General features: G+C 39.7%; 2 protein-coding genes across 2 annotated transcripts; one reads left to right on the forward strand and one right to left on the reverse strand.

Annotated features, from left to right (window-relative positions):
* Positions 1 to 941: 941 nt before the first annotated feature.
* LOC124844252 (uncharacterized) lies at positions 942 to 11,562 on the reverse strand. The gene is made up of 8 exons (XM_088109692.1): positions 10,377 to 11,562; positions 10,150 to 10,220; positions 9,716 to 10,053; positions 9,341 to 9,499; positions 8,947 to 9,058; positions 8,232 to 8,640; positions 6,999 to 7,367; positions 942 to 1,030 (listed from the first exon to the last, which is right to left on the reverse strand). Exons 1-8 carry the CDS (start codon positions 11,560 to 11,562, stop codon positions 942 to 944), a joined length of 2,733 nt encoding a protein of 910 aa, XP_087965818.1.
* A 3,040-nt stretch (positions 11,563 to 14,602) lies between these two features.
* Positions 14,603 to 15,041, forward strand: LOC148202863 (uncharacterized). The gene is made up of 2 exons (XM_088108759.1): positions 14,603 to 14,879; positions 14,989 to 15,041. Exons 1-2 carry the CDS (start codon positions 14,603 to 14,605, stop codon positions 15,039 to 15,041), a joined length of 330 nt encoding a protein of 109 aa, XP_087964885.1.
* Positions 15,042 to 24,632: the final 9,591 nt, after the last annotated feature.

Genomic DNA, 24,632 nt, shown 5'->3' on the forward strand with positions numbered 1-24,632 from the left:
AACCGGACACTATCAGGAAAATATTCTTCATAAAATTTTCTCCTAAACACTTCCCAAGTGATGGGAGTCTGGGCGTCCGTCAGGAGAGCTCTCGCGCTCGCCCACTAGTGGTTCGCCTCTCCAGTCAACAAGTATTCAGCGTACGCCAATCTGTTTACATCTGGACATCGTTTGGCGTTGAAGATCCTCTCTATATCTCCCAACCATTGATCAGCCTCATCAGGGAGGTACTTCCCACTGAACTTAGCTGGGTGATGCTGAAGGAAGCTCTCTAAACTCCACTCAGCAGTAGGTTGGGCAGCGTTTGAAGAGGACGCTTCAGGCGTACCTCTGGTTGCAGCAAGTATTTCCATTAACTGTCGCTGAGTCGTTTCAGAGTTGACTCGAGAAGCCTCCAAACCCTGCATGGCGTTCTGATTCTGTTGCATCAGAGTAGCGTTCTGCTCCATTAAGGTAGTGTTCTGTTGCTGTAGCCTATCTATCACCGATTCCAACAACCTGGTGTTGTTGGACGTATCGGGTTCACTTGGTTGCGGTGGAGGAGGGAGTCTAGGCGCCATTAGTTCTCTGTACCAGAGAAAACGAACGTTAATAATGTTCAAGAGTTAAAAACAATAACTCATCAAACACACAATAAGCACACAACAAAAACACAGTGCACTCATAACCTACAGTGTCCTTAAAAGAACAAAACTGCTCTGATACCACTAATGTAACATCCCAAAATATAGTAATCACCATAAATTAGAATTAATTACAATTAATCAGTAATAATGCAGTCTTTACAACTAACAGAGCTCAAAAGCCGAACGGCTTAATGTGCAACGTTTCAATATACAGCTCAAAAACAATGAACGCTAATAACGAACGATTTTTACAAAACATTTAACCGAACGTCCAAAAAGAAACTAATCACTTATAACCTAATATCTACGAGCGCTCTAAGGCTCAGCCTTTACTTCTACTCCCACTCGATTATCATCTTCCAAATTTTCTTCTTCCAGCAATTCTTCAAGGGACGTACCACCATCTGCTCACATCCACACGGATGATCATTGCAAGACAGTACGAACGTACATAGACAATAGACAACACAAGGAAAACGAAAGGGTAAGCTTATAATATTTAATTCATACATTCAACATACATATACAACATTTCAATTCACAAGTACAACATACAGTTTAACCTCATATAACATGGAAATTTTATATATATATATATATATACGACCGTCCAGACTGTATGAACCGTGTAGCTACAGGCGTCCTTGCACCCGAGTGATGTAGTAACTGGGATACACTCAACAGCTGCCACTCGAGGTTAGCTCTATCCAAAGTACCCCTAAGGAATAGAACCTCCTGCCATTTCCACACATGACTACCCCCTTCTACGTGAAGATGAGTATCACGAAATATCAGGATGGACCAAGCCAGCATTAGCAATAACCACAGTCATACTTTACCAATTTAGTATTTAACATATATGAGACGTTCCTCCCTGGAACGCTCGTACAAAATCCAATATCATAAATTCGCTCCATATGGCGTTCACACTTTAATTTATCATATTTCATCATCTTTTACATCTTTAGATTCAAGAATCAAAAGTGACGAACGCTCAGTCCGTGGAAGAGTTAGGACGAACGTTCAAATAAAGGTACTGGATACTCAGAGAAATATATATCGAACGTAGTTTTCTGTTTGGTCAGTTAAATGAAACGACTCAATTTGAAGGAGTACTGATACTTAGAAAATTTCATAATAAAGATCTTGAACCAGATTCAATATAAGGAGGATGGTTAATAATACTTAGAAATTTTCTTTGAAGAAATTTGCATATCGAAGACCGATATTAGTATTAGAACGAACGTAAGAATGTGAATATTCAAATACTTGAACGAACGCTATTTTACCCAAGTGGTTATTCAATAATACGAGCGCTTAGTATGTGACCGAGCACTGACTATGACGATCGCTAGATAGATGACCGAGCATCAATTGAGACGAACGCTTGGTAGAAGACCGAGCACTACTCAGAACGAACGTTCGATATAAGACCGAACGCTATTTAGGACGAACGTTCGATATAAGACCGAACGTTACTTATTTTAGTATTATTTAATTTAAGGCGTGCGATAACTTTATGCTGAGCCGAACGCTCAAACATAGTAATTCAAATAAGGACGCTCGTTCTCAAACCGAATTCTTCCCAAATGAAAGAATTCTACTCTAAGTCTTTTCAGGGAAAAACCGAACGGTATAAGACCGTACGATTGACGAACGTAATTTATCATAGGGAGAGTTTATCATATCCAGATTTTCCAACTTTCTTAACTTTAACATTTTTCATACGATTCATACTTTATAAATTCATATCCACATTACTTTACATACTATACAGATTTCATTACATTAATAAATCCAACTATACTATAGTCATACACCTTTCATACGAATCCAATTCAACATGCATTTCAACCAACAGAAGACATATTCAAACAGCACAACAGGGTTCGTTCATGCAGATCCAGAATAGCACATATACATATATTTCATACAGACAACCCATATCATGCCTTCATATAATCATACAAGTATAAATTAAATATATAAGCTTCCCTTACCCGGATCAATATGTGAAACGTCCTAAAGCAGGGGTATGATGCGTCCTCTAACAGCGTTCTACTTCAAGGTCCACTCACTAACTTCCACTTAATCTATACACCAGAATCAAACATAACTCAGCTTTCATCCATGCATGAACCCAGAACCTGGTTTCGCATGAAACCTAATGAACGACGACGGGAGGAGAGAACTTACCAGCTTAGATCCTAATTATATTCGGTCCAAAATAACGCCCACGTCTCAGGGAGCGTTCCTATGGTTCTGAAATTGTGATCGGAGAAGAAACGTGAGGATTACAGTAGAGAGAAGTTTAGGGTTTCTAGAGAGAAGTTGGAGAAAAGGAAAGGTTAAGTTCTGAGGAAGAAGATGAGTGGTGCAGGTGAGAGAGAGAGTTTTCAAAAACTTAGTTTTGTTAAATCCATGTTCGTTCGGACGAACGTCTCCCAAGTCGACACCTGCACACCCACTCTGACTTCAGAAGCTTCCAACGTGACAAGTGGCGCCCGTGCATGCAGCGCTTGGTGCGTTTTTAATGCCCTGAGTGTGTGACGTGGCGCGCAATAATGATCATTTGACAGATAATTACAGTGTTTAAATTTTCTGGGCCTCACAATTGGACTTGTTCGATTTAACCAAATCTTTCTTTAATATATTAGTTCTTTTTGTGAAAAACTTGAAATTTTGAAATTTTGAAATTTTGAAATTAATATTAAAACCTTGAAAATTTGAAGTTACTGGTATTGAAGAATAAGTTAATATGATACTTTTAATTCATTATCCATGATATGTTATATAAAAAATTTACTACTTAATCATAGAGTCTTAATTTTCATGTATTATGTGTTTTTATAAATAAAAAAAAAAGTTTTTTTTATGTTTTATTTTAAAAATAACTATTGACTCAATTAATCTATTACAATGTGCAGAGTTAAATCAGGCTAACTTTTTTTTTCTTTTTAAATTACATATAAATAATTGGAGTTGTACCAACCGATTTATAAGATGATTCAATGTAAACCGAATTTAACAAATTAAATTAACCCGTTTTAATAACTACAATCGAAGGTGGAACAATTTAATGCAGTAAATCGGCCTACGGAATATTTTTTATATGATAATTGAGAATAGTGTATGAATTATCATTGCCTTTATTCCACTTTTTGATTATTTAAAAGAATTACACTATTTTTGGGCCATCAGTGATCACAAATAATCTTAAACAACTTTTAAACTCATTATTACATAAATTAATAATTTTATGAAATATGATAATGTTGGGAATTGAAGTATGAGTCTAAAGATAGAAATGAGAAAGTAAAACACTATGTAACAATGAATGACACATTGTCTTAAGGTTTTTGTTAGAGAATAATGTCAATCTCTTATATAGTTGGGCTAAGATGTCATTGGTGTTTGTATCTCTCCGGTGAACCTTCTCCTTCATAGACCCAATAGGTCATTCATGATTAAACAACATTCTAAAACATATTCATACATTTCTATAAAATTTATGCCAAAATGAATCAAAATATAGAATAAGTTTGACCATAGAATGCTAGTTAATTAGTCATGCTACGTGAGTGGTGATCCACCACCAATTTGATACTCTTGTTTAGCCACTTCGTAAAGCACAAACCAAGTCAATATTAAGAAATAACACAATCCGAATATTCTATTATATAATACATGGTTCCCAGAGCTACAAGTATGCTTTATGTTTATATTTGAAGACGAATAACCATTACATTGTGGCATTATAAAGTGTAACATCCCAAAATATAGTAATTACCATAAATCAGAATAAATTACAATTAACAGTAATAATACAGTCTTTAAATACATAACAGAGGTTCCAGAGCCGAACGGCTTCAATACAAAAATACCGAGCGAACCAAAATCAACAGGAAAAATAAAATGGAACGAACGGTTTTACAAAAGAATTGACCGAACGTTCTCATAAGCTAACATTTACAATCTACACCTACGATCGCTCTAAATCAAAATAAAAGACGGACGTCCTACTGTTCCGCTTTCACTTCCACTTCGACTAAGTTCCCTTCCTCAATAACGTCCTCCAGGGTAGCCTCGCCTTCTGCTCACATCCACACGGATGATCATTGCAAGACAAGACGAACGTACATATACAATGGACAACACAAGGAAAACGAAAGGGGTAAGCTTATAATATTTAATTCATACAATTAACTCATACATTTAACAATTCTATTCACACATGCAACATGTAACTTAACATAGAACAACATAGAAATCAATATATATATATATATATATATATATATATATAAGACAGACCGTCTGGACTGTATGAACCATGTAGTTACAAGCATCCTTACACCCGAGTGATGTAGTAACTGGGATACACCAAACATCTGCCACTCGAGGTTAGTCCGTTCTTACGTCGCCCATGTTAACTTATGGACTAAGGACCTCCTGTCGTTCCCACACATGACTACCCTCCTCTACATGAAGATGAGTATCACGGAACATCAGGATGGACAGCGAGTCTTAACTTATCCATGTTCATACTTTACCAAATAACATTTGACATATCTGAGACGTTCCTCCATGGAACGCTCGTTCAAATCCCATACTCGTACAACCATTTAATATAGTGTTCGAACATCTTAACATTTCATATTCATCACATTTTCATTCTATGTTCCACTCTCTTAATAAACGAACGTTCAACTCTCGGAAGGAAGAGGACGAACGTTAAAACCAGATTTAGCAGAACCCTTTAACAATCATAAAGACTCCAAAGTAATAAAACAATTTCCGAATATTTTAAGTACCAAGAGTATAGATGGACTCAACTTGGACGAAGATATATCAAGAGGAATACTTAATTACATTGGGAACTTTTTGTTTAAAATGGGACGACTACCAGTCAATGACCGAACGCGCCAATATACAATTACTAGCCATTTAGGACGAACGCTATTTACGTTCGTTAAGAAATCAATTATAAGGACGAACGTTCAATCTAAGACCGAACGCTTCATTAATGTGAACGCTAGGTAGATGACCGAGCCCCAATCATGACGAACGCTTGGTATAAGACCGAGCGCTATTTAGGACAAACGCTTCGGTATAAGACCGAATGATATTTAGGACGAACGTTCAGTATAAGACCGAACGCTACTTAATGCAATATTATTAAATTTAAGGCGTACGACAACTCTATGTGGAGCCGAACGCTCAAACATAGTAATTCAAATAAAGACGCTCGTTCTCAAACCGAACCCTTCCCAAATGAAAGAATTCAACTCTAAGTCTTTTTCAGGGAAACCAAACGGTGTAAGACCATTCGATGACGATCGTAATTTATCATAGGGAATTTACCAGATCCAGATTTTCAACTAAGTTAACTCACTAATTCTCATGTGATTCTTACTTCGTAATTTTCATATCCAGGATTAATTCATACTATACAGATTTCATCAAATTAATAAATTCAACCATACTATAGTCATACATCTTTCATACGAATCCAATTCAACATGCATTTCAACCAACAGAAAATATCTTCATACAGCACAACAGGGTTCGTTCATGCAGATCCAGAACAGCACATATACATATATTTCATACAAACAACCCATATCATGCCTTCACGCAATCATACAAGTATAAATTAAATATATAAGCTTCCCTTACCTGGATAGCAGTGTACTCCCAAAGAGTAAGATTTAACGTTTCCTCTAACAACGTCCTACCCTCAGGTTTCGCTCAACAACTTGCGCTAAAACTAAATACCAGAATAATAAACGACTCAGACCTAAAACCCACGCATGCAACCAGAACTAGGGTTCGCATGAAACCAAAAGAATGAACGCTTAAAAATGAGAACTTACCAGTTCTGATCCAAATTTTGTTCGGTCCAGAATGATGCTCACGTCTCCAGGAACGTTTCTACGGTTCTGAAACGTGATCGGAGAAGGAAATGGTGAGTTACAGAAGAGAGAAGGTGAACTGGTTCTAGAGAAAAGCTAGAGAAAATGAAGAGTTGGGTTCTGAGGAAGAAGATGAGTGGTGCAGGTGAGTGGAAGAATTTTTCAAAAAAGTCATTTTGTTCAATTCCACGTTCGTTCAGACGAACGTCTCTCAGGCCGACACCTGCACACCCACTCTGACTTCAGAAGTTTCCAACGTGACAAGTGGCGCTCGTGCATGCAGCGTTTAGTGCGTTTTTAATGCACTGAACGTGTGGCAAGGTGCATTTATGGAAGCTGCCAGGTGACTCAGCAGTGCAATAATTACGGATTTGACATTTAATTATGGTTTAAATTTTCGAGATCTCACATTCCACCTATCTTCAAAAATTTTCGACCTCGAAAATTAAAGACTCACCCGGAAATAGATTAGGGTATAAGTCCTTCATGGCGCTCTCAACCTCCCACGTTGAATCACCAGTCTTAGCGTCCCACACCATCTTCACCAAACGAACTTCCTTGCCTTTGTAGTATTTGGTGCGGCTATCTTCTATACGGACTGGATGTAGTTCCAACGTTCGGTCGGGACGAAGCTGAATGTCTTCCAACTCCAGTACATGTGATGGATTCGCTATATACTTCTGAAGCTGAGAGACGTGGAAAACGGGGTGAAGGTTTGACAATTGAGGCGGCAATGCAAGCTCGTACGCTACTGGTCCGATCTTTCTTAGAATCTGATATGGTCCAATGAACTTAGGAGACAGCTTCTTTGGACGAACGGCTCTGCCTACTCCAGTGATTGGGTTGAGCCTCAAGAATACATGGTCTCCTGCAGCGAACTCCAAAGGTCTTCTTCTTCTATCCGCATAGGGTTTCTGCCTGCTCAGGGACGTCTTCAATCTATCTTGAATTAACTTAACCTTCTCGGTTGTTTGCTGGATGAGCTCAGGTCCAGTTAGCACGCTCTCTCCCTCTTGGAACCAGCAAAGTGGCGTTCGGCATTTTCTTCCATAAAGAGCTTCAAACGGTGCCATTCCAATGCTCGCCTGGAAACTGTTGTTATACGTGAACTCCACTAGCGGCAGGACCTCATCCCAGGCGCCTAAGTGATCTAGGACGCACGTCCTCAGTAAATCTTCCAGCGTCTGTATGGTCCGTTCAGACTGGCCGTCCGTTTGAGGGTGATAGGCTGAACTCATTTGTAACTTACTACCGAGCTCGCTTTGAAGTGACTGCCAAAATCGTGAAGTGAACCTTGTGTCTCGATCGGAAATGATGCTCGAAGGTACTCCATGTAAGCGAACGATCTCCTGGATATACAACTTAGCCAAGTTGTTCATCGACATCTTCAAGTTTACGGCCAGGAAGTGGGCGCTCTTCGTTAGCCTATCCACGATCACCCAAATCGAGTCGTGATTTCTGACCGTGCGTGGTAGATGGGTCACGAAATCCATGGATATGCTATCCCACTTCCATTCGGGAATTTCCAGCTGCTGAAGTAATCCGCCAGGTCTTTGGTACTCCGCCTTCGCTCGTTGACATGTTAGACATGAGGCCACAAAATGAGCGACATCACTCTTCATTCCAGGCCACCAAAAGGATTTCTTAAGATCCTGATACATCTTAGTCATGCCAGGATGCATGCTAAGACGGCTGTGATGTCCTTCTTCCAATATGATTCGCTTCAGCTCTCCATCATTTGGAACGCACGTCCTTCCCATATACCGCAAGAGGTCGTCCGTTCCAGTGTTGAAAAATCTAGCCTGATCTGTACCGAGCGCGCTTAAAATCTTTACCAGTTCTTCGTCCTCTCGTTGCTTCATCTTGATACGGTCAAACACGTTGCTAGCAATTTTAAAGTTACAGCATTTAATAGCGTTCGCTCCTAATTCGAACTGTAACCTTAGGTCTCGGAAACTCTCCACCAAACTTAGCTCTTTAACCATCATTACCGAGACATGCACTGACTTCCTGCTTAGAGCGTCTGCTACTACGTTCGCTTTCCCGGGGTGATACAGCAGTTCGAAATCATAGTCTTTCAAAAACTCTAACCAACGCCTCTGCCTCATGTTCAACTCCTTCTGATCAAATAAATATTTGAGGCTCTTGTGATCACTGAAGACTTGGAACGTGGATCCGTACAAGAAATGTCTCCAAATCTTCAGTGCAAAAACGACCGCTGCCAATTCCAGGTCGTGCGTTGGGTAATTCTTTTCGTGAATTCTCAACTGACGAGACGCATAAGCTACCGCTCGCTTCTCTTGCATCAAAACACAACCCAGACCTTGGTGAGAAGCGTCGCAATACACCTCGAACGGTTTAGACGTGTCCGGAATAACTAACACTGGAGCGCTCGTCAATTTCACCTTCAACTCCTGAAAACTGGCTTCACAACGATCGGTCCAAGCGAACGGCTGATCTTTACGAGTCAACTGAGTTAGCGGCGCCACTATCTTAGCAAAACCTTCAATGAAACGTCTGTAGTAGCCCGCCAGTCCAACAAAACTACGCACCTCAGTGACCGAACGCGGACTCTCCCATTCCAGTACCGCTCGCACTTTCGCTGGATCTACCGAGATGCCTCCAGCCGACACCACATGACCCAAAAACTGAATCTCCTTCATCCAGAATTCACACTTAGACAACTTGGCATATAACTCCTTCTCCCGCAACACTCCAAGTACAAGTCTAAGATGCTCTTCATGCTCGTCTTCGGTCTTGGAATAGATGAGAATATCATCTATGAAGACGACCACAAACTTATCCAAATAAGGCCTGAATATGCGATTCATATACTCCATGAACACGGCTGGAGCGTTCGTTACTCCAAAAGGCATCACCACGTATTCATAATGTCCATAGCGAGACCTGAATGCTGTCTTCTGAATGTCGTCTTCCTTAACCCTGATTTGATGATACCTGGATCTCAAATCAATCTTCGAGAACACAGCAGCCCCATGTAGTTGATCCAGCAGGTCATCTATCCTTGGTAATGGGTACTTGTTCTTGATGGTCAGCTTATTTAATTGCCTGTAGTCTATGCATAACCGAGAGCTGCCATCCTTCTTCCTTACTAACAGCACGGGCGCTCCCCAAGGTGATACGCTCGGCCTAATGAATTTCTTTTCTATCAACTCTTCAATCTGCTCTTTAAGTTCAGCTAACTCCGCAGGCGACATTCGATATGGCTGAACCGAGATAGGAGCCGCTGTCGTCACCAAATCAATGGTGAACTCCACTTCACGCTGAGGGGGAAGTCCAGGTATTTCTTCCGGGAAGACGTCCGCAAACTCATCCACCACCGATCGTCCATTGCTGCCACTAGTGGACGATCGTCCCAAATTCGCATTCCTAACTTCTCCGTCTTCATGCGTCATAATGAGAAAACAGCTGGCTCCCTCCATAATGTCTTCTTTCAGCTGACCGAGCGTCACTGAAAGAACTTCTTCTTCTTCACCAGGGAAGATCAATTCCTTCGCTCCACAATCAATAAGAATGCGATTGGCAGTCAACCAATCCATTCCTAAAATCACCTCCAAACCTTGAAGAGGTAAGCAGATAAGGCTAACCTTAAACTTACGCCCTTCCACTTCTATAGGACACTTGACGCACATAGTGGACGTCCTAACCTCGCCAGCTGCTGGGGTAGACACCACCAGATCAAACTGCATCTCGCTCACTTCTAATCCCAGCTTTTCAACACACGCCTTCGAGATGAAGGAGTGCGTTGCCCCCGAATCATACAAGGCACAGCACGATCTACCAAACAGCATGCATTCACCAATTATAAGGTTACCTGAGCTCGCTGCCTCAGCGCTCGTTATAGCATACACTCGACCACTCGCTTGGGCTCGTCCTCCCCTTGGCTGATTTCTTCCAGCATTGGGCGGCCTCATCACTGCACGCCCACTCATATTGCACTCGTGATCCAAGTGCCCGTTCCTTCTGCAACGGTTGCAGTACTTTCCTCCCACCAACTGAGGGCATGAAGACCTATAATGCGGTCCTCCACACCGAAAACAAACTACACTTCCCTGCCCAGACTGTCCGACTGGGACTACTGCTTGAGATCCGCTCGTCTGAGAAGGCTGGTTTGGACGAGCATAAGGAGATCCCCTCTGATTGACATTTCCCCTTGAGACGATCGGTCCCCTTACTGTTTGTTGCTTCTTGTGTCGTTCGGCTTCTGCCATGTTCTTCTCCAACACCTTGGCCCTCTCAACCATGGCAGGAAACGTTCGTATGCACAAGCTTGAAATCAGAACTTTCAAATCACTCCTTAGACCGTTCTCAAACTTCCGACATTGCCACTCTTCACTGGTGGCCATTGTATTGAATCTGACAAGATGTTTGAATTTGTTGGTGTATTCTGAAACCGACATACCCCCCTGAGCCAGTTGTAAAAACTCAACCTCCTTTGCAAAACGGACGCTGTTAGGGAAGTACTCTTCATAAAATTTGTTTCTGAACACTTCCCAAGTTACTGGTTGTTGAGCGTCCGTCAAAATGGCCCTCGCGCTCGCCCACCAGTGGCTCGCTTCTCCAGTCAATAAGTACTCAGTGTACGCCAAGCGGTTCTCATCCGGACACCTCTTGGCATTGAAGATCCTCTCCATATCCCTTAGCCACTGGTCCGCCTCATCAGGGAGGCCCTTACCATTAAATTTTGACGGATGATGTTGGAGAAAACTCTCCAAACTCCATTCTGCATTTGGTTGAGCAGCGTTTGAAGAGGACGCTCCAGGAGTACCTCTGGTTGCAGCAAGAATTTCCATCAGTTGTCGCTGAGTCGTTTCAGAGTTGGCTCGAGAAGCCTCCAAACCCTGCATGGCGTTCTGATTCTGTTGCATCAGAGTAGCGTTCTGCTCCATTAAGGTAGTGTTCTGTTGCTGTAACCTATCTATCACCGATTCCAACAACCTGGTGTTGTTGGACGTATCGGGTTCACTTGGTTGCGGTGGAGGAGGGAGTCTAGGCGCCATTTGTTCTCTGGACACAGAGAATAACGAGCGTTAGTTATGTCCAAGAGTTAAAATAGTAATAACTCATTAAACATACAATAAGCACACAGCAAAAACACAGTGCACTCATAACCCTACAGTGTCCTTTAAAAGAACAAAACTGCTCTGATACCACTAATGTAACATCTCAAAATATAGTAATTACCATAAATCAGAATAAATTACAATTAACAGTAATAATGCAGTCTTTAAATACATAACAGAGGTTCCAGAGCCGAACGGCTTCAATACAAAAATACCAAGCGAACCAAAATCAACAGGAAAAATAAAATGGAACGAACGGTTTTACAAAAGAATTGACCGAACGTTCTCATAAGCTAACATTTACAATCTACACCTACGATCGCTCTAAATCAAAATAAAAGACGGACGTCCTACTGTTCCGCTTTCACTTCCACTTCGACTAAGTTCCCTTCCTCAATAACGTCCTCCAGGGTAGCCTCGCCTTCTGCTCACATCCACACAGATGATCATTGCAAGACAAGACGAACGTACAGATACAATGGACAACACAAGGAAAACGAAAGGGGTAAGCTTATAATATTTAATTCATACAATTAACTCATACATTTAACAATTCTATTCACACATGCAACATGTAACTTAACATAGAACAACATAGAAATCAATATATATATATATATAAGACAGACCGTCCGGACTGTATGAACCATGTAGTTACAAGCGTCCTTGCACCCGAGTGATGTAGTAACTGGGATACACCAAACAGCTGCCACTCGAGGTTAGTCCGTTCTTACGTCGCCCATGTTAACTTATGGACTAAGGACCTCCTGCCGTTCCCACACATGACTACCCTCCTCTACATGAAGATGAGTATCACGGAACATCAGGATGGACAGCGAGTCTTAACTTATCCATGTTCATACTTTACCAAATAACATTTGACATATCTGAGACGTTCCTCCATGGAACGCTCGTTCAAATCCCATACTCGTACAACCATTTAATATAGTGTTCGAACATCTTAACATTTCATATTCATCACATTTTCATTCTATGTTCCACTCTCTTAATAAACGAACGTTCAACTCTCGGAAGGAAGAGGACGAACGTTAAAACCAGATTTAGCAGAACCCTTTAACAATCATAAAGACTCCAAAGTAATAAAACAATTTCCGAATATTTTAAGTACCAAGAGTATAGATGGACTCAACTTGGATGAAGATATATCAAGAGGAATACTTAATTACATTGGGAACTTTTTGTTTAAAATGGGACGACTGCCAGTCAATGACCGAACGCGCCAATATACAATTACTAGCCATTTAGGACGAACGCTATTTACGTTCGTTAAGAAATCAATTATAAGGACGAACGTTCAATCTAAGACCGAACGCTTCATTAATGCGAACGCTAGGTAGATGACCGAGCCCCAATCATGACGAACGCTTGGTATAAGACCGAGCGCTATTTAGGACAAACGCTTCGGTATAAGACCGAATGATATTTAGGACGAACGTTCAGTATAAGACCGAACGCTACTTAATGCAATATTATTAAATTTAAGGCGTACGACAACTCTATGTGGAGCCGAACGCTCAAACATAGTAATTCAAATAAAGACGCTCGTTCTCAAACCGAACCCTTCCCAAATGAAAGAATTCAACTCTAAGTCTTTTTCAGGGAAACCGAACGGTGTAAGACCATTCGATGACGATCGTAATTTATCATAGGGAATTTACCAGATCCAGATTTTCAACTAAGTTAACTCACTAATTCTCATGTGATTCTTACTTCGTAATTTTCATATCCAGGATTAATTCATACTATACAGATTTCATCAAATTAATAAATTCAACCATACTATAGTCATACATCTTTCATACGAATCCAATTCAACATGCATTTCAACCAACAGAAAATATCTTCATACAGCACAACAGGGTTCGTTCATGCAGATCCAGAACAGCACATATACATATATTTCATACAAACAACCCATATCATGCCTTCATGCAATCATACAAGTATAAATTAAATATATAAGCTTCCCTTACCTGGATAGCAGTGTACTCCCAAAGAGTAAGATTTAGCGTTTCCTCTAACAACGTCCTACCCTCAGGTTTCGCTCAACAACTTGCGCTAAAACTAAATACCAGAATAATAAACGACTCAGACCTAAAACCCACGCATGCAACCAGAACTAGGGTTCGCATGAAACCAAAAGAATGAACGCTTAGAAATGAGAACTTACCAGTTCTGATCCAAATTCTGTTCGGTCCAGAATGATGCTCACGTCTCCAGGAACGTTTCTTCGGTTCTGAAACGTGATCGGAGAAGGAAATGGTGAGTTACAGAAGAGAGAAGGTGAACTGGTTCTAGAGAGAAGCTAGAGAAAATGAAGAGTTGGGTTCTGAGGAAGAAGATGAGTGGTGCAGGTGAGTGGAAGAATTTTTCAAAAAAGTCATTTTGTTCAATTCCACGTTCGTTCAGACGAACGTCTCTCAGGCCGACACCTGCACACCCACTCTGACTTCAGAAGTTTCCAACGTGACAAGTGGCACTCGTGCATGCAGCGTTTAGTGCGTTTTTAATGCACTGAACGTGTGGCAAGGTGCATTTATGGAAGCTGCCAGGTGACTCAGCAGTACAATAATTACGGATTTGACATTTAATTATGGTTTAAATTTTCGAGATCTCACATAAAGTAACCTCCAAATCCCTTCTAAATGCTCATACATTTAATTTGGCTCATCTGTTAAATGATTACAACTTAAAATTCAAAGAACTTAAAGCATAAGAGACTTATTCACATATTTAAATAGAGCTTATTCTTCCAATTTGGACACTATTTGAAACAGATTTTGTACAATCCTGCTTTCTTGGACCCAAAACAAACATTGTCAAATTTCTATGTTTTATGTGATTCTTTGATCTATATATATGAGCCTCAATTCCTACATTTGTTTGAACCCCAAGTTCAATTTTTCATGTGTATTCTTACAAACACAAACCGTATTTAGAGAGGTGGATATTAACTATGGAGGAACAGTTTGATGATGATAGTTTTTATGCTGAGATTAGGAGGCAGATTCTGCAATTGACATCAGAAGATGAAGATTTATCAGTTGAAAAAGCTTTCAGAGAAGGTGGTGTTGGTGGTTCAACAAGGCCACCAGCACTTGCAAAACACTCTTGCTCATGGGAAACACAAAGTTCGAGATCACCTCATTTGACTGTGAATTTGTGGAAGAGTGGAAGAGGTACTGGGGTGTTCATTCCCCGAGCTGTGACTGCTAAAAAATATCAGAGATCAGGTACAGATTCCTTGTCTGTTTCAATCTTTCAACTTTGTTTTTAGTCCCAACCAATAGAAAAAATAGTTAACTATTGCTCATGTTTTTACTTTTTCTGTAAATTTTGCAGGAACAATGAATGGCAGAAAGCAAATATATAAACCAGTGGCAAATAAGTATTGAAGAAACTACTATTACCCTTCCGAAGTTTGTGTCTAGTGAAAATACAAGATTCCACCTTGTTCATCATAACTCTGCCCATTTGAATAATTTGGAGTATCATCAATCACAAGTACAAAGATGGGGAAGCTGGTGCAGAATATTTATTTTACACCACAGATATTACTCAGTCCCATACATCTATGTAAATAATTTATCACAAACCTAGGATAGACATAAATGTGTGAAGTTGTTTTTACACCTTTCTACCATTTGTAGTTGTCATAATAAATTAATGATAAATAAAACTTAAATATATTGTTTAAATCTCCCACAACAAGTATTTTATTATTCATTAAACTTTGTATCTTTATCTATGAAATTATGAGACACTTTATAACTGGTGTATTTTATTTATCCGACACGTATTTTATATATATATATATAGACGGTTTGTTAACATACATAAACTTTTTTTTTCAGTTAGTATATTTTAACAAAATATACCAGTTTTTATGAGATAGCTTTCCAATAAAAAATCAACTTCAACTTCAACATCATCTATTATTTTATTATTAGTGTGGAAAACAAATTGCGGTATCGCAGGTTGATGTGTGTGGGTGAGAGAGAGGATGAAGATGAGAGAAAAACAAATTGGACAAGTGAGGAAGGTGAATTAGAGTTAGGTGAGTATTTTTTATTTTTTTTCAGTTGAAATTATTGTAGGAATAACAAAGAAAAGGTTGGAATGAAAGAGAGAGGAAAGAGTCAGGGTTGAGAGGGATGAGGGATGAGAGAGATAGGTGAGTAAGGGTTGGAGGGTTTCTTATTTTGTTTTTTAGCTTTGAGAATCGAAATTATTCAAATACATTGACCTTAAAACTTATAATCCATAATATACGAAGTATTTTTGTTTATTAAGATCTGGTACACTTTGTTAAAATATATCAATTGAAAAAAACTAAAGAGAATGGGCCACATCAGAAAATAATAGGCCCAATGGCCTTTAACCCAATAAACCCAAAACGTGAGAAAACTTTGGTTATACGCTGAAAGCTGCCTCGAAATCAGAAAGGCAGTGGGTGACAGCACAGAAAGCTTCGAGTGGAAGAAAAGGAAGATTCTAGGGCTTCATGGAGACCCTTCGCCGGAGCAAGGAGTTGCCTTTACCATGAGGCAAGGAGAAGACCAAGAAGGGCACGTATTAACAGGTTAGTGAACAAACTCCTAACTTGATTTAGGGAAAGAAAACTGATGTTATCATTTGAATGAGCGTAAAATATTACAACTGTTTGAGTGAGGGAAAACTCTATTTATAGAGTTCAAGAAGGAAGGGAATAAAAACCGGAAACAGAAAAAACAGAATAACAAACCTAACAAGATTACTGTATTTAAAAACAGTAATCCATTATATCTGTATATATCAATAGCCCTCCCCTCAAGCTGGATGGTGTATATGTCTGGCGGATTTGTTGTCACAGTATAGAGCTGGAATTCCAGCTTCCTTAATCTGTAAGTCCTCTAATAGATAGTGAATCCATTGTAGCTCGCAAGTAGTGGCTGCCAGAGCACGATATTCAGCCTCAGTGGAGGACCTGGAGACAGTGCTCTGTTTCTTTGATTTCCAAGAGATGAGTGATGATCCAAGGAAGACACAGAAACCTGTAGTGGACCTCCTAGTATTTGGACAAGTTGCCCAATCTGAATCACTGAAGGCCTTTAGCTGTATGGGAGAGTCAGCTGGAAAGAATAACCCTTCTGAGGGTTTAGACTTTATGTACCTAAGGACATGTTGGATAGCCCGATAATGGTAGTCAGTAGGAGATTGTATAAATTGGCTTAACAAATTAATAGAGAAACACAAATCAGGTCTAGTGTTAGTGAGATAAAGCAACTTCCCTATCAATCTTCGATAAGAGGTTGGATCCTTCAAATAGCTGTCATTTCTGTATAGAGTACTCGTGTCACTCAAAAAAGGGGTTGAACAGGGCTTGCAACTCAGCATTCCTGTCTCTTCAAGTATGTCTAAGGCATATTTTCTTTGAGACAAATGAATTCCTTTCTTGGACCTTGCCACCTCCAGCCCTAGGAAATATTTAAGTTCTCCTAGATCCTTTACTTGGAATCTGTTATGCAAAAGGCTTTTTATGTGACTGATTTCTGTCATGGAATTCCCTGCTAATATGATATCATCAACATAAACAAGTAAGGCTGTGAAACCAGTAGGTGTGCCTTTGATAAAAAGAGAGTGATCACTTTTTGACTGTATATAGCTAACAGAGGTGAGGAAACTGGACAATTTTTCAAACCACTGCCTAGAGTTAGGTGAGTATTTTTTTTTTTTTCAGTTGAAATTATTGTAGGAATAACAAAGAGAAGGTTGGAATGAAAGAGAGAGGAAAGAGTCAGGGTTGAGAGGGATGAGGGATGAGAGAGATAGGTGAGTAAGGGTTGGAGGGTTTCTTATTTTGTTTTTTAGCTTTGAGAATCGAAATTATTCAAATACATTGACCTTAAAACTTATAATCCATAATATACGAAGTATTTTTGTTTATTAAGATCTGGTACACTTTGTTAAAATATATCAATTGAAAAAAACTAAAGAGAATGGGCCACATCAGAAAATAATAGGCCCAATGGCCTTTAACCCAATAAACCCAAAACGTGAGAAAACTTTGGTTATACGCTGAAAGCTGCCTCGAAATCAGAAAGGCAGTGGGTGACAGCACAGAAAGCTTCGAGTGGAAGAAAAGGAAGATTCTAGGGCTTCATGGAGACCCTTCGCCGGAGCAAGGAGTTGCCTTTACCGGAGGCAAGGAAGAAGACCAAGAAGGGCACGTTTAACAGGTTAGTGAACAAACTCCTAACTTGATTTAGGGAAAAGAAAACTGATGTTATCATTTGAATGAGCGTAAAATATTACAACTGTTTGAGTGAGGGAAAACTCTATTTATAGAGTTCAAGAAGGAAGGGAATAAAAAACCGGAAAACAGAAAAAACAGAATACAAAACCTAACAAGATTACTGTATTTAAAACAGTAATCCATTATATCTGTAATATTCAATAGCCTCCCTCAAGCTGGATGGTGTATAGTTGCCAGTCCAAGCTTGGGAACGATAGATCCGAACCGAACTCGGTGAGGAAACTGGTAAAGATGTCTGCTAGTTGTTCATCTGAGCGAATGGGGAGAAGATGTAGAAGGTTAGCTTGCACCTTTTCACGAACAACATGGCAATCAAGCTCTATATGCTTGGTTCTTTCGTGAAAGCTCTGATTATGAGCTATATGTTCTGGCGGATTTGTTGTCACAGTATAGAGCTGGAATTCCAGCTTCCTTAATCTGTAAGTCCTCTAATAGATAGTGAATCCATTGTAGCTCGCAAGTAGTGGCTGCCAGAGCACGATATTCAGCCTCAGTGGAGGACCTGGAGACAGTGCTCTGTTTCTTTGATTTCCAAGAGATGAGTGATGATCCAAGGAAGACACGAAACCTGTAGTGGACCTCCTAGTATTTGGACAAGTTGCCCAATCTGAATCACTGAAGGCCTTTAGCTGTATGGGAGAGTCAGCTGGAAAGAATAACCCTCTAGGGTTTAGACTTTATGTACCTAAGGACATGTTGGATAGCCCGATAATGGTAGTCAGTAGGAGATTGTATAAATTGGCTTAACAAATTATAGAGAAACCAAATCAGGTCTAGTGTTAGTGAGATAAAGCAACTTCCCTATCAATCTTCGATAAGAGGTTGGATCCTTCAAATAGCTGTCATTTTCTGTATAGAGTACTCGTGTCACTCAAAAAAGGGTTGAACAGGGCTTGCAACTCAGCATTCCTGTCTCTTCAAGTATGTCTAAGGCATATTTTCTTTGAGACAAATGAATTCCTTTCTTGGACCTTGCACCTCCAGCCCTAGGAAATATTTAAGTTCTCCTAGATCCTTTACTTGGAATCTGTTATGCAAAAGGCTTTTTATGTGACTGATTTCTGTCATGGAATTCCCTGCTAATATGATATCATCAACATAAACAAGTAAGGCTGTGAAACCAGTAGGTGTGCCTTTGATAAAAAGAGAGTGATCACTTTTTGACTGTATATAGCTAACAGAGGTGAGGAAACTGGACAATTTTTCAAACCACTGCCTAGAGTTAGGTGAGTATTTTTTATTTTTTTCAGTTGAAATTATTGTAGGAATAACAAAGAGAAGGTTGGAATGAAAGAGAGAGGAAAGAGTCAGGGTTGAGAGGGATGAGGGATGAGAGAGATAGGTGAGTAAGGGTTGGAGGGTTTCTTATTTGTTTTTTAGCTTTGAGAATCGAAATTATTCAAATACATTGACCTTAAAAACTTATAATCCATATATACGAAGTATTTTTGTTTATTAAGATCTGGTACACTTTGTTAAAATATATCAATTGAAAAAAACTAAAGAGAATGGGCCACATCAGAAAATAATAGGCCCAATGGCCTTTAACCCAATAACCCAAAACGTGAGAAAACTTTGGTTATACGCTGAAAGCTGCCTCGAAATCAGAAAGGCAGTGGGTGACAGCACAGAAAGCTTCGAGTGGAAGAAAAGGAAGATTCTAGGGCTTCATGGAGACCCTTCGCCGGCAAGGAGTTGCCTTTACCGGAGGCAAGGAAGAAGACCAAGAAGGGCACGTTTAACAGGTTAGTGAACAAACTCCTAACTTGATTTAGGGAAAAGAAAACTGATGTTATCATTTGAATGAGCGTAAAATATTACAACTGTTTGAGTGAGGGAAAAACTCTATTTATAGAGTTCAAGAAGGAAGGGAATAAAAAACCGGAAAACAGAAAAAACAGAATAACAAAACCTAACAAGATTACTGTATTTAAAAACAGTAATCCATTATATCTGTAATATTCAATAGCCTCCCCTCAAGCTGGATGGTGTATAGTTGCCAGTCCAAGCTTGGGAACGATAGATCCGAACCGAACTCGGTGAGGAAACTTGGTAAAGATGTCTGCTAGTTGTTCATCTGAGCGAATGGGGAAGATGTAGAAGGTTAGCTTGCACCTTTTCACGAACAACATGGCAATCAAGCTCTATATGCTTGGTTCTTTCGTGAAAGCTCTGATTATGAGCTATATGTCTGGCGGATTTGTTGTCACAGTATAGAGCTGGAATTCCAGCTTCCTTAATCTGTAAGTCCTCTAATAGATAGTGAATCCATTGTAGCTCGCAAGTAGTGGCTGCCAGAGCACGATATTCAGCCTCAGTGGAGGACCTGGAGACAGTGCTCTTTTCTTTGATTTCCAAGAGATGAGTGATGATCCAAGGAAGACACAGAAACCTGTAGTGGACCTCCTAGTATTTGGACAAGTTGCCCAATCTGAATCACTGAAGGCCTTTAGCTGTATGGGAGAGTCAGCTGGAAAGAATAACCCTTCTGAGGGTTTAGACTTTATGTACCTAAGGACATGTTGGATAGCCCGATAATGGTAGTCATAGGAGATTGTATAAATTGGCTTAACAAATTAATAGAGAAACAAATCAGGTCTAGTGTTAGTGAGATAAAGCAACTTCCCTATCAATCTTCGATAAGAGGTTGGATCCTTCAAATAGCTGTCATTTCTGTATAGAGTACTCGTGTCACTCAAAAAAGGGGTTGAACAGGGCTTGCAACTCAGCATTCCTGTCTCTTCAAGTATGTCTAAGGCATATTTTCTTTGAGACAAATGAATTCCTTTCTTGGACCTTGCCACCTCCAGCCCTAGGAAATATTTAAGTTCTCCTAGATCCTTTACTTGGAATCTGTTATGCAAAAGGCTTTTATGTGACTGATTTCTGTCATGGAATTCCCTGCTAATATGATATCATCAACATAAACAAGTAAGGCTGTGAAACCAGTAGGTGTGCCTTTGATAAAAGAGAGTGATCACTTTTTGACTGTATATAGCTAACAGAGGTGAGGAAACTGGACAATTTTTCAAACCACTGCCTAGAGTTAGGTGAGTATTTTTTATTTTTTTTCAGTTGAAATTATTGTAGGAATAACAAAGAAGGTTGGAATGAAAGAGAGAGGAAAGAGTCAGGTTGAGAGGGATGAGGGATGAGAGAGATAGGTGAGTAAGGGTTGGAGGGTTTCTTATTTTGTTTTTTTAGCTTTGAGAATCGAAATTATTCAAATACATTGACCTTAAAACTTATAATCCATAATATACGAAGTATTTTTTGTTTATTAAGATCTGGTACACTTTGTTAAAATATATCAATTGAAAAAAAACTAAAGAGAATGGGCCACATCAGAAAATATAGGCCCAATGGCCTTTAACCCAATAAACCCAAAACGTGAGAAAACTTTGGTTATACGCTGAAGCTGCCTCGAAATCAGAAAGGCAGTGGGTGACAGCACAGAAAGCTTCGAGTGGAAGAAAAGGAAGATTCTAGGGCTTCATGGAGACCCTTCGCGGAGCAAGGAGTTGCCTTTACCGGAGGCAAGGAAGAAGACCAAGAAGGGCACGTTTAACAGGTTAGTGAACAAACTCCTAACTTGATTTAGGGAAAAGAAAACTGATGTTATCATTTGAATGAGCGTAAAATATTACAACTGTTTGAGTGAGGGAAAACTCTATTTATAGAGTTCAAGAAGGAAGGGAATAAAAAACCGGAAAACAGAAAAAACAGAATAACAAAACCTAACAAGATTACTGTATTTAAAAACAGTAATCCATTATATCTGTAATATTCAATAGCCTCCCCTCAAGCTGGATGGTGTATAGTTGCCAGTCCAAGCTTGGGAACGATAGATCCGAACCGAACTCGGTGAGGAAACTTGGTAAAGATGTCTGCTAGTTGTTCATCTGAGCGAATGGGGAGAAGATGTAGAAGGTTAGCTTGCACCTTTTCACGAACAACATGGCAATCAAGCTCTATATGCTTGGTTCTTTCGTGAAAGCTCTGATTATGAGCTATATGTCTGGCGGATTTGTTGTCACAGTATAGAGCTGGAATTCCAGCTTCCTTAATCTGTAAGTCCTCTAATAGATAGTGAATCCATTGTAGCTCGCAAGTAGTGGCTGCCAGAGCACGATATTCAGCCTCAGTGGAGGACCTGGAGACAGTGCTCTGTTTCTTTGATTTCCAAGAGATGAGTGATGATCCAAGGAAGACACAGAAACCTGTAGTGGACCTCCTAGTATTTGGACAAGTTGCCCAATCTGAATCACTGAAGGCCTTTAGCTGTATGGGAGAGTCAGCTGGAAAGAATAACCCTTCTGAGGGTTTAGACTTTATGTACCTAAGGACATGTTGGATAGCCCGATAATGGTAGTCAGTAGGAGATTGTATAAATTGGCTTAACAAATTAATAGAGAAACACAAATCAGGTCTAGTGTTAGTGAGATAAAGCAACTTCCCTATCAATCTTCGATAAGAGGTTGGATCCTTCAAATAGCTGTCATTTCTGTATAGAGTACTCGTGTCACTCAAAAAAGGGGTTGAACAGGGCTTGCAACTCAGCATTCCTGTCTCTTCAAGTATGTCTAAGGCATATTTTCTTTGAGACAAATGAATTCCTTTCTTGGACCTTGCCACCTCCAGCCCTAGGAAATATTTAAGTTCTCCTAGATCCTTTACTTGGAATCTGTTATGCAAAAGGCTTTTTATGTGACTGATTTCTGTCATGGAATTCCCTGCTAATATGATATCATCAACATAAACAAGTAAGGCTGTGAAACCAGTAGGTGTGCCTTTGATAAAAAGAGAGTGATCACTTTTTGACTGTATATAGCTAACAGAGGTGAGGAAACTGGACAATTTTTCAAACCACTGCCTAGAGTTAGGTGAGTATTTTTTATTTTTTTCAGTTGAAATTATTGTAGGAATAACAAAGAGAAGGTTGGAATGAAAGAGAGAGGAAAGAGTCAGGGTTGAGAGGGATGAGGGATGAGAGAGATAGGTGAGTAAGGGTTGGAGGGTTTCTTATTTTGTTTTTTAGCTTTGAGAATCGAAATTATTCAAATACATTGACCTTAAAACTTATAATCCATAATATACGAAGTATTTTTGTTTATTAAGATCTGGTACACTTTGTTAAAATATATCAATTGAAAAAAACTAAAGAGAATGGGCCACATCAGAAAATAATAGGCCCAATGGCCTTTAACCCAATAAACCCAAAACGTGAGAAAACTTTGGTTATACGCTGAAAGCTGCCTCGAAATCAGAAAGGCAGTGGGTGACAGCACAGAAAGCTTCGAGTGGAAGAAAAGGAAGATTCTAGGGCTTCATGGAGACCCTTCGCCGGAGCAAGGAGTTGCCTTTACCGGAGGCAAGGAAGAAGACCAAGAAGGGCACGTTTAACAGGTTAGTGAACAAACTCCTAACTTGATTTAGGGAAAAGAAAACTGATGTTATCATTTGAATGAGCGTAAAATATTACAACTGTTTGAGTGAGGGAAAACTCTATTTATAGAGTTCAAGAAGGAAGGGAATAAAAAACCGGAAAACAGAAAAAACAGAATAACAAAACCTAACAAGATTACTGTATTTAAAAACAGTAATCCATTATATCTGTAATATTCAATAGCCTCCCCTCAAGCTGGATGGTGTATAGTTGCCAGTCCAAGCTTGGGAACGATAGATCCGAACCGAACTCGGTGAGGAAACTTGGTAAAGATGTCTGCTAGTTGTTCATCTGAGCGAATGGGGAGAAGATGTAGAAGGTTAGCTTGCACCTTTTCACGAACAACATGGCAATCAAGCTCTATATGCTTGGTTCTTTCGTGAAAGCTCTGATTATGAGCTATATGTCTGGCGGATTTGTTGTCACAGTATAGAGCTGGAATTCCAGCTTCCTTAATCTGTAAGTCCTCTAATAGATAGTGAATCCATTGTAGCTCGCAAGTAGTGGCTGCCAGAGCACGATATTCAGCCTCAGTGGAGGACCTGGAGACAGTGCTCTGTTTCTTTGATTTCCAAGAGATGAGTGATGATCCAAGGAAGACACAGAAACCTGTAGTGGACCTCCTAGTATTTGGACAAGTTGCCCAATCTGAATCACTGAAGGCCTTTAGCTGTATGGGAGAGTCAGCTGGAAAGAATAACCCTTCTGAGGGTTTAGACTTTATGTACCTAAGGACATGTTGGATAGCCCGATAATGGTAGTCAGTAGGAGATTGTATAAATTGGCTTAACAAATTAATAGAGAAACACAAATCAGGTCTAGTGTTAGTGAGATAAAGCAACTTCCCTATCAATCTTCGATAAGAGGTTGGATCCTTCAAATAGCTGTCATTTCTGTATAGAGTACTCGTGTCACTCAAAAAAGGGGTTGAACAGGGCTTGCAACTCAGCATTCCTGTCTCTTCAAGTATGTCTAAGGCATATTTTCTTTGAGACAAATGAATTCCTTTCTTGGACCTTGCCACCTCCAGCCCTAGGAAATATTTAAGTTCTCCTAGATCCTTTACTTGGAATCTGTTATGCAAAAGGCTTTTTATGTGACTGATTTCTGTCATGGAATTCCCTGCTAATATGATATCATCAACATAAACAAGTAAGGCTGTGAAACCAGTAGGTGTGCCTTTGATAAAAAGAGAGTGATCACTTTTTGACTGTATATAGCTAACAGAGGTGAGGAAACTGGACA

The sequence above is a fragment of the Vigna umbellata genome, chromosome 3 (genome assembly GCF_029865625.1).
Source record: "Vigna umbellata cultivar VRB3 chromosome 3, Vumbellata_1.0, whole genome shotgun sequence".
Classification (NCBI taxonomy): domain Eukaryota; kingdom Viridiplantae; phylum Streptophyta; class Magnoliopsida; order Fabales; family Fabaceae; genus Vigna; species Vigna umbellata.